This window comes from Brassica oleracea, chromosome C4 (assembly GCF_000695525.1).
Source record: "Brassica oleracea var. oleracea cultivar TO1000 chromosome C4, BOL, whole genome shotgun sequence".
Classification (NCBI taxonomy): Eukaryota; Viridiplantae; Streptophyta; class Magnoliopsida; order Brassicales; family Brassicaceae; genus Brassica; species Brassica oleracea.
The window spans coordinates 53,663,325-53,673,823 of record NC_027751.1 but is presented as its reverse complement, the minus strand read 5'-3'; the positions used below and the strand labels follow the sequence as shown (position 1 = coordinate 53,673,823).

The window sequence follows — 10,499 nt, the reverse complement described above, 5'->3', positions numbered from 1 at the left end:
TTTTTAAAAAAAAAAAAAAAAAAAAAAACTACAACTAAAAAAAGAAGATAAATTCATAGAAGAACATAAATAAAAATACACACGTTATGTGCTAGGGATGCAAATGTATTTATTTGTTGCCAAATTTAGCTAAAAATTAAATAGACCATAATAACAATTAAATATAAATAAAATAAAATAAAAAAGAGAGGGAGGCGATAGGATAATAACTAACAGACACACATACATATATTCACTCCGCCGTCGAGGGCCAAACCCTAAATCCATTTCAGCTGACCGCTTCTTCTGCTGCAGTAAGAAAGGCATTTGGTTTGTGAGTGTTGTCGATATCGAAACCCGAATCTGAGACTGACCAAGTTCGATCCGGATTCTATTGTTGCTCAGTCAGCTCAATCCATCCCCGTGCCGCGTGGGAAGTGAAGCAATCCATAAAAGTTTTTTTTTTTTTTTTTTAATTCCTTAGTTTCCCATAGCTGCAGTGGTTTTTGGGATTCTTAGATCTGAATTGGAAAGAAGGATTAGATAAAAAATAGGATAGGAGAAGAAGAAGAGGATGTCGTTGAAGAGTCTGATACAGGAGATGCGGGGAGAGCTTGGGAGGAAAGGATTCGGGTTTGGTAGATCGAGGTCTCAGCGCGTGGTTCAGGACTCTTGTGTCGATGCTTTCAAGCAGAGCTGCTGGGCTACGATGCCCCCTGAGCTCCTGAGGGATGTTCTCATGAGGATCGAGGCTTCGGAAGACACGTGGCCCTCTAGGAAGAATGTTGTTGCCTGCGCTGGTGTCTGCAGGAACTGGCGTGATCTCGTCAAAGAGATCGTCAAAGTTCCTCAACTTTCCTCCAAACTCACTTTCCCAATCTCCCTCAAACAGCCCGGTCCCAGAGGATCTTCGCTTGTTCAGTGCTATATCATCCGAAACCGCACCAATCAAACTTACCATCTCTACCTCGGCCTCAACCAAGGTCAATATTAAACACTCTTCTTCTTTGTTTGTTTGTGAATAATAATAACACTGAAGAGTTTGCTCTCTTCTTCTTCAGCAGCAGCTGCTTCTGCTTCTAATGATGATGGAAAGTTCCTTCTTGCTGCCAAGAGGTTTCGGAGGCCAACTTGCACTGACTACATCATCTCCTTAAACTCTGTTGATGTCTCCAGAGGAAGCTCTTCCTACCTCGGAAAGCTTAGGTCTGCCTCCTTTTTCATATATCATCATCATCATCATCTTTCTCACTGACTTTCCTTTTTTCAGGTCTAACTTTCTTGGGACCAAGTTCACTGTCTACGATGCTCAGCCCACCAATCCTGGAGCTCAGCTTACCAGAACCCGTTCTACCAGACTTCTCTCTTTGAAACAAGTTAGCCCCAGAGTTCCCTCTGGCAACTATCCTGTCTCACATATCTCTTATGAGCTTAACGTCTTGGGCTCCAGGTAAGCGCTTATCTTCCTTTCTTTTTATTGAGAGAAAATAAAAAAAATATTGTTGCTCTCTAGTAATAATGGCTTTCCCTTGTTGTTGTACCAGAGGACCCAGGAGGATGCAGTGTGTAATGGATGCCATCCCTGCATCAGCAGTCGAACCTGGAGGAACAGCTCCAACTCAGACGGAACTTGTCCACAGCAATCTCGATATGTTCCCCTCATTCTCCTTCTTCAGGTCTAAATCAGTTCGTTCAGAGAGTCTCCCCCAGCCTGCTCAAAAGGAAGGCCTGCTTGTCCTCAAGAACAAAGCCCCCAGATGGCACGAACAGCTCCAGTGCTGGTGCCTCAACTTCAATGGCCGAGTCACTGTTGCTTCCGTCAAAAACTTCCAGCTCGTAGCAGCTCCTGAGAACGGACCTGCTGGACCTGAGCACGAGAACGTGATTCTCCAGTTTGGGAAGGTAGGCAAAGATGTGTTCACTATGGATTTCCAGTACCCTATCTCTGCCTTCCAGGCCTTCACCATTTGCCTTAGCAGCTTCGACACCAAGATAGCATGTGAATGAACCCCACCCCACCCGCAGCCGCCAGGGTTATTTAGTTGTTGTATCATCATGTTGAAAGAGAGAGAAATATGGCTTTGCTTTGGCCCTCTCATTGTCTAAGAAGTGTGTGTGTGTGTGTGTACTGTACATATTAGTTTCAAAAGCCTTGGCAAAGTCCATACAAGGAGAGAGAGAGAGAGAGAGAGAGAGAGACTCAAAAACGATGACAGTAGACTGTGTTTGTTGTTGTTATTCCGTTGTATCTTTAGTGATTGTAGTTCCGGACTATATGATTTCATCCCTCTGATATTTTTATTCTCAATGTTTTTTGGTATTTTTTTGAAAATGTAATCCAGACAATGTTTAATATTTCTGAGACCAAATATATATATAAGATTTTTCCCTCTGAAGTTCTTAATATTAACATGGATAACAATTATCATCTACAGGAGAAGCTACGCTCTTTCTTGTGATAAGACTCCGGCGAGCGATCAATAATAAGAAGGAAGAAATGGAGGTGCTGGTGGTGGTGGTGGCGGCCCTCCAAAGCAATCTCGTAGAAGCCAGCAGCAGCAGAGACAAGATAGACTGCAAGAAAGACTCAACAAACATATCTATCATCAACCCCTTTTAACTCTCATACAAATACAAATAACAATGAACCAGATATAATGTCTTTACCAGGAACATATCATGTCTGAAAATCCAGCAAAGAACCCACCAATTGGTGGAAAGATCCCTGATCCTCCAAATCCTGGTCCCCATCCAGGTCCGGGTCCTCCTGGTCCTGGTCCCCATCCAGGTCCGGGCCCTCCTGGTCCACCGGGTCCTCCAGGTCCCATGACAAGTCTTCAAGAGTCTGGTCAAGATGTGGAAGAAACCTCTAATTCAGTAATCTTGTGTGAATGCATGAAGACAGGAGGGGTTCTTATTATATAGCAAAGTTTGTTGGTAGAATGGAGATAACTTTATTGAAAAGGAAACGAAAACAAACGGAGGATAGATAGCAACAAAGCTTCTCCAAGGGCTAATGGTTGAGCACGAGAGAGAGACAGAGAGAGAGAGAGAGAGCTGCAACTACTTTTCCTCTCATCTCCATTCTCTCCACCAAATGGTCAAAAAGTAACATTAGAAGTCGTCTGAATTCGTTAAGTGGAGACGCAAACAAAGATGAGGGTAAATGGTTTTTTTTCTCAAGCCCAGTGATATTATGCTTTTAGAGAGCCATGAAGCATTCCAAGTATGTGGGTTTAGGGATTTTCAAAAGCATTTGGGTTCATTGGTCAACTATGTTACTACTTACTACAACTTAAGTGATATGTGTGGGCTTAATTCAAAAGCATAATTGGAAGTTTGGAACAAAGACGTAATCATGTGTGGGCTTAATTCAAAAGCGCAAATTAACCCAATGTTTGTTTTGCTCTCCTAACGCAGAATCTCTCGTTTGTCTAGCGTCAGAGTACTTTTTATAGCATTTAGGTAACTATCTCGTGTGATCAGGATTTTGAAACATATATTATTATTCTAGTGAAGATGTATTACCGGTCCTGAAAATGTCAAGGATAGAAAGCAACTAAGAAATTAAAACCCATTTATTAAAGACCATATTAGTATTGAAAAGAAAAACATCTGTTTATGAAATGGAGATCACCTTGCTTACATAAAGCAACTACATTAACCACTAGACTACTTAAAAATGAATTAAGGCTGAAAACCTAGCTAAACTTCTATTGGTTTTCTTCAGGATCAGCTCTGGTAGTATAGTATTTTTTGTGTTGTGGATATTTTACGTTCTTAGATTGTTTATCCCGTTTGGTTCAGTCATTTTCACTCAACATGCATGTCCTTATAATGTTCGAATTTTTATTTGTGATCTCGTTGAGATATGCCGTACCACATTTCGCATGTGTGATGTGAATTACGTCTCTCTTATAGTACTAATTAAAGATTACGGCTCTTATTGTTCAAGCCATAATAAAGTAAACAATTAATCAATTCTAATTGAACTAACGTAGGGCTCTCACTGTTTAAGCGGTCTAAGTGAACTTCTGAGTTTTATTTTGTGTTTATGTCTTATGCTCAGCTCTCTTCCATCTCACATTGTTCGCTATCAACTAGCCACCTATATCTAGAATGCGCACAAGTGCAGAACATTGCGTACTATATATTGCATCTTCATTTTTACTGAACTGAAATTTTTATCAGAAAGTGATAAAAACGCTTAACTTAAGCTGTTTTAGGTGAATCATTGTTATGTTTGGAAAGTGTCACATACATCAAAAAAAGAAAAAAAACAAATTCACACAAGCTAAAAACTAATTTGGATGATTTAACCGACTCGTATCCAGAACATACACATAAACGTACAATTTTGTTCTATTAAGCACGAATAAAAATTAAACTGAAACCGAATGTGATATTATTCCACTTTGGTGAATTATAATAGTATTTGCATGAGCTTCGTCACTCTTTAAAAAAGCAAAAAGGGACCATTTTCTCAAGTAATCATAGAGGTTCTCTATAACTCTATATATATCTTCTTCTTTTTGGATACGAATATGTAGCCTAGAGGGGTATGCTTTTCTCACGCGCCGGTCAAAGAATCTTGGATCTTATAACAGCGACAACAAGTGAATGTGGATGTGGTTCTTACTTCGTACACGTCTTATACAACTCCCGATGAGATTCCCCTCCAACTCCCACGATCCCAAGTAGTTGGAGTTCAAGAAAAGTTGTCCCACACATCTTGTAAAGCCCCTTCTACTTTATTACCTTTTTCATTCAAGAGCGAATCATATTTTCATGAAAACTTAAAGGTCTATATTGTAAGCTTTTACACGCTTCTGGTTCGACGACAACTTTAAAGTATTGACAATCGTGGTAACTTAAGGGAAATTTTGATAGTCTATATATATAATATATCAGATAATGTGGGAACAATTATTTATTCACGTCATTAAAATGATGAAGGGGTGCTAAGTGTTCTATAATATTCAAATATATCCAGGATGCACTATGAAACGAAACGTTGATATATCAATTGGTCATAGATGAAATATAAATTGATTACAGACATAATATAAAAGCATCAGCAGCAGTGGGATTGGGATTGGGAGTAAATCCATATAATTAAGTTTCTCAAATATCTTATTATTTAAAATTTATAATTATATATATATATATATTTTTTTTTTATATAACTAATAAATATGAGTTATTTGGTGTTTGGGTATTTCAATAATAACTGAAAGAGAATTTTTTTTGGAAAGAGAGACGTTTTTCACTTTTCTCTTCCATATTTTCTTTCTGTGACTACAAAAAAAAAAAAAAATATATATATATATACATATATTTGTAATGGCAAGAATGTTACAACAACAAATTATCCCTTGTATTTTGTGAATACTCTAATATAACAGAGTGTATACTTCATTTTAACATGTTAGTTGACTTACGTTCGAATTAAAATTCTGGAGCCGCCTTCTTGGTTAACATATCACACAGTGTTCTTCTTTATAAGCCGCCTTCATGGTTAAAATCCACAAGTAAGCTAGTATTTTCAGAACATGCAAGCTTGTCCATGTCGTTCGGTTGGAATATCTCTCGTTGTTAAAAGTATGGAAAGTCTTTTCAATATTGGAGATCCAAAAAAATAATGTCAAACAAAAACAAATGAAAGAAAATAAACATATTTTGAATACTCTTTTCATTAGCATATATAATTAAACAGAGACACATACGTACATCAACATACACCAGTTGATTAACTAGAGTAAAACAGGAAGATGCTAAACAATAGAAGACACATATGATGAATTTCAGAAGAAGAACTCATCCGATTTCTATCTAGTAGCTAGTATGAGTCGAGCTCACACTCAAGCTATAAGAACTTTTATTGTCACTGGCTAGATAATAAGATTAATTATATGAAGGATCTCGATCGAGTTGGTTCAATTGGCCTGGTAAAGGAGGGACTGATAGGGTTTGATCAAGGGGACGAGAGAACCACTAAGGTGAAGGGACATGACTTCATTGGTGGAACCAACGAGCTTGCCACCTACGAAGACAGCTGGCACCGCCGTGGAACAGCCAATACGGAGGAGAGCCTTCTCGATTTCGCGGCAGTCTGGATCGTTGTCGATCTCGTGGATCGTTGGTTGAACCCTAAGGTCACGGAACAGGATCTGAACGGTGTAGCAGAGACAACATGAGCTCTTCGTGAAGATCACCACTCCTTTCTCTGACGACATTCTCATCACCTTGTCCATAATATCGATGTTTGTTTTGTGAATTAAGCTTTTAGCCTTTATTGGTCGATGTTTGTTTTGTTTTGTATGATTTGAGTTTGTAAAATGCATGAAATCTTTAGTGCTATATATAGCAAGTTCGTGAGTGAGTCTTTGGATTCTTTTTATTTCTTTTATATACATCGTCATTTAACAATATTAATTAGTTGTTCTCGAATACGATTCGAACATTGTTATTTATTTCACCCTTTTGTGGGTGGGTGTTAGGGCTCGGCGTTCGGTCTTCGATATTCGGGTCAGGTTCGGACCGGTTCCTTTTAGGTTCGGTCCTATATATTTAGATCCAATAGATATTTGTAAATTTTTGGTTTGGATCCGGATCGTTTTTTTTTTCGGATCCAGATCGGTTCAGATCTATAATTAAAATACTTGTAAAATACATGTAATTTCCGGATCCGTATCGGATTTGGGTATTTAGGACCTGATAAAAACATGAAATACCCAAACTCCATCAAATTTAGTCGATATTTGTCATATATATCTAAAACTTTACAAAATAACTTAAACTAAACTACTAATAATTTTTTTTTAAAAAAAATTAAACTCTAAATTTAACATTTTAAAACTTTATATTACTTAAAAATTTTATAAAATAATAACAAATATTGTTAACAAAAGATATTTCAACTAAATCATAAGTCAATATATACAAAATACAAACAAAAAATCATAGTTTTGGATATAAATGTTTTTTAGTCTGGTAAAAATTGGTTCTTATCGGATCGGGTCTATTAGGATCGGTTCTTTTCGGCTCCAGGTCTATTCTGGTCGGTTCCTTTCGGTTCTAGTTCTTTCGGATAAAAAAATTTTGAACCCAAAAGTACTTGTAAATATTCAGTTCGGTTTTGGATCGAGTATTTTTAGGCCGGTTCCGGTTCGGATTTTTCGGATGCAAGTTAAAATGCCCAGGCCTAGTGGGTTTACTCGTAAATAATATTTACAATGCGAGTGAAAGTGTCATAAATATGCGTGAATGTTCTGCATGGCCAGGCCCGCGTTAAGTTTAGGGTTAAGACTTAAGAATCAAAAAGTGATTATAAAACGATATGCATGATTGCATTTTGGAGGGGGAGGGGGGTTAATCACGTTAGGGCAGCCGGCATGCAGCATTAAAGGAGGGTGTTATTAATCCAAGAGTTCTTCACCCATAATATTAATAAGAAAACAGAAAATGGCAGAGAAAATAAAATTGTTGAGACTTTAGTAATGTAACTGTTTGCAACAAGCTAGGTTTTTGCTGGCAAGCCTGCAAGCAATTGTTACAATGATGTAGAATACCTTTGATATAATACACTATATAATACATTAATATATATATATATATAGAACAATTCCAAAGGGGTTTGTAAAAAGTATCTAAACTCTATAAGAAAATGAAAAAAAAAATTGGAGAGAAAATTACAACGTATCTTCTTTTTCTCAATTTTAAGAATTTCTCATTCATCTCTAATGCTATGTGTCTTTCATCCATAACTCAATTTTCTAAAAATAATTAAAATTGAATTATATAAGTATATAATGTTATAATATTATTATTTTGGTGATAAGAAACTACACTTTAGAGCATGATTATTGGGGGGGTTCTTAGAGTAGGGTTCTTAGCGGAATATAAGAACCATCTCTTAACTTTTAACTAAAAAAAGTTAAGAACCGGCTCTTAAAACTCTTATTTAAGAACCGGTTCTTAGTTTTTTTAGTTAAAAGTTAAGAGACGGGTTCTTATATTCCGTTAAGAACCTCACCCTGTGGTTCTTAAAGTGGGGTTCTTAACGGAAGTTAAGAAACTGTTTTTTAACTACAAAAGTTAAGAACCGGTTTTTAAAGTTCCTATTTAAGAACCGGTTCTTAGCTTTTTTACTTAAAAGTTAAGAAATAGTTTCTTAACTTCCGCTAAGAACTCCTTCCTAAGAACCCCGAGTTAATCATGCTCTTAGAGCACCATTAACCAAGGGTGCTTGTAGGGTGCTTAGATTTTTTTTAAATTAAAAAAAAAGGAAAGAGAAGAAGAAGAAGAAAGAGGAGTGTTTAATTAAGCATCACAAGCACTAGGTGCTTGCACTATTCGCGGACCCCAATGACACGTGCCGACCACGATTGGTTCGTTTTTTTTTTTAATCAGAGAGAAAACCAAAAAAAAAAAATTAAGCACCCTAAATGGGGTGATAGTATTAATGATGCTCTTAGGATTCCGTACACGTTAATAATATTATTATTTTAGATACTGCTAATGGATGGAGGTCCTATTAGGATTCCGTACACGTTAAAAATAATCAAATCAGACTACAGGAAAACGAAGAGAAATCAAACAATATGTTATAATTTTGAGTATTCAAACCAATTTCGTAAGAAAACTAGGATGATACTTGCAAACGATATGTGGGGACATAAAAATCAGCATATATGGTAGAAGCTAGTATCGTAGACACCCCCTCACCCTAGAAGAAAGAACGAAGAAGTTGTCAATTTATAATCTAAAACGATTCTGGTAAACATATCTTCATTGATGATGATTGAATCTTTGTGAGAAGAAGATTCGAGCTTTCGGTGAGAATATATATATATATATATATATGCATTGTCGATAGCATAGGACACTGTGATTCCGCTAACACCAACTTGCCAAAGACAAATATTCTTTAATTCTTTTGTAAGTAAAAAAATATTCCTTCTTTCTTCTAGTCTTTGTCTCTCTTGCCGGACGCACATGAGTCATCTCTGCTGCTTCATATTCTTGCTTTGCTTTTCCGATTGTTTAGTAGCTTTTCATGTGCTTTATTCTCTTTGATGTAATCGATACTGTTAGCATATTATATATAATTAGTTATATACTACGTAGATACTCCTTTTCTCCAATTGCAGAAGATAAATTGCTAAAACCATATTCATTTTTGGTTCGCTCTAAGAACTTTATTTTTTTGGTGTAACTAAGAACTTATTTTTTTGGTGTAGCTAAAAACTTTATTTTATAATTGAAAAACTTTGTTATATATTACATTATAGCTGCTCCATATGATCCGCTGATAATTAAGTAATATATCCAGGATTCCTAAAGATTTTGAAAACGACAACCGATTCCTAAAGATTTAGCGGAATGTGCCGGGTTTAGTAAGCGGGCGAAGCTAGTTTTGTAATAGTTTGATTTAGGAACTTTTGTTCAAAATGGACTTGTAACCAGATCTGATTTTCCGATGTTTCGGGTTGAATGAATAAATATAATTATATTAAAAGGAAAAAAAAAAAGCGTCAATAAATGTCCAAAAACAAAGGCATAGAATGGGCCATGACGTTTGTCAGAAAATGCAAAAGACAAAGCGGATCCAGTGTAAACTACTAAACGCAAAAAAAGAACTGTTGGGTCATAAATGGGCCCTGAGGTTTAGTAGGGAGAAAGAGGTGTTCATCATTTTAGTAAACCCTAACAAACAAACTCGAGTCGAGTGGGTCGGGAGATGGAGGTGGAGGTGGAGGTGGAGTCGCAGCAAAATCGTCAAGCTCAGAGATTTGGTCTGAAGAACTCAATTCCGACCAACTTCGGCTCTGACTACGTCTTCCAGATTGTCCCAAAGTAAGCAAAGCAAATCTTCCTCTTTTTAAAACCAAAACCAAAACCAAAACTGAGAGAGATCCTTTTCTACTTTACTTTTTGACAGAGTGGATTGGACAGCAATCGCGGTGTCCTTGTCGACCAACACCGTTAAGCTGTACTCGCCGGTGACAGCTCAGTACTACGGGGAATTCAAAGGACACACGGATACAGTGAATCAAATAGCGTTTTCATCGGACCTTCTTCACTCTTGCTCCTCGGATGGTACCATCAGATCTTGGGACACGCGCTCTTTCCAGCAGGTAGCGTGTATTGATGCTTCTGATAATGGTCAAGAGGTTTTTAGCTTCTCCTTTGGAGATCATCTCCTCGCTGCTGGATGCAAGGAGCAGGTTTGTCTTTGGGACTGGAGAAACTCTAAGCAAGTTGCTTGTTTACAGGAATCCCACATGGACGACGTCACTCAGGTTTGTGTTTCGATTTAAGTCTCTTTCTTGCTTTGCATCTCTTTTATTTGTTGTTAAAATTGTGTAATTGCAAGGTACACTTTGTTCCTAACAATCGGAACAAACTTGTTTCTGCCTCTGTTGACGGTTTGATTTGTCTCTTCAACACTGAAGGTGATATCAACGACGATGACCATCTCGATTCTGTAAGTTTTTTTTTTTTTTTTTTTTAAAATT

The 10,499-nt window shown here is 37.0% G+C and overlaps 3 protein-coding genes across 5 annotated transcripts; 2 read left to right on the top strand and 1 right to left on the bottom strand.

Annotated features, from left to right (window-relative positions):
• The first annotated feature begins 196 nt into the window (after positions 1-196).
• On the top strand, positions 197-2,300 carry LOC106342721 (tubby-like F-box protein 3). 2 transcript variants are annotated; one of them, XM_013781736.1, is made up of 4 exons: positions 197-962; positions 1,044-1,185; positions 1,250-1,429; positions 1,524-2,300. In XM_013781736.1, the coding sequence occupies exons 1-4, from the start codon at positions 554-556 to the stop codon at positions 1,984-1,986; spliced, it is 1,194 nt and encodes a 397-aa protein (XP_013637190.1). In that variant the 5' UTR covers positions 197-553; the 3' UTR covers positions 1,987-2,300. The 2 variants fall into 2 exon arrangements, with proteins under 2 accessions (XP_013637190.1, XP_013637189.1); XM_013781735.1 differs by having other exon boundaries at positions 199-962; positions 1,041-1,185.
• Positions 2,301-5,654: 3,354 nt separating this feature from the next.
• On the bottom strand, positions 5,655-6,318 carry LOC106340199 (glutaredoxin-C13). The gene has a single exon (XM_013779071.1). The coding sequence runs from the start codon at positions 6,231-6,233 to the stop codon at positions 5,916-5,918; it is 318 nt and encodes a 105-aa protein (XP_013634525.1). The 5' UTR covers positions 6,234-6,318; the 3' UTR covers positions 5,655-5,915.
• Positions 6,319-9,679: 3,361 nt separating this feature from the next.
• Positions 9,680-10,468, top strand: LOC106339729 (WD repeat-containing protein 89 homolog; the record flags this gene model as incomplete). Of its 2 annotated transcripts, XM_013778590.1 has the most annotated exon segments (4): positions 9,680-9,837; positions 9,923-10,118; positions 10,209-10,283; positions 10,358-10,468. In XM_013778590.1, coding segments are annotated over 4 exon segments (498 nt in total), but the record flags the coding sequence as incomplete, so codon positions are not given.
• Between the last annotated feature and the right edge of the window lie 31 nt (positions 10,469-10,499).

Excerpts from the sequence above, each read along its gene's own strand:
- LOC106342721 (XM_013781735.1), top strand. The coding sequence starts at position 554 with ATGTCGTTGAAGAGTCTGATACAGGAGATGCGGGGAGAGCTTGGGAGG. Across the intron at positions 963-1,040 it reads CTACCTCGGCCTCAACCAAG|CAGCAGCTGCTTCTGCTTCT; the intron begins GTCAATATTAAA and ends CTTCTTCTTCAG. Across the intron at positions 1,430-1,523 it reads CTTAACGTCTTGGGCTCCAG|AGGACCCAGGAGGATGCAGT; the intron begins GTAAGCGCTTAT and ends TTGTTGTACCAG.
- LOC106340199 (XM_013779071.1), bottom strand. The coding sequence starts at position 6,233 with ATGGACAAGGTGATGAGAATGTCGTCAGAGAAAGGAGTGGTGATCTTC.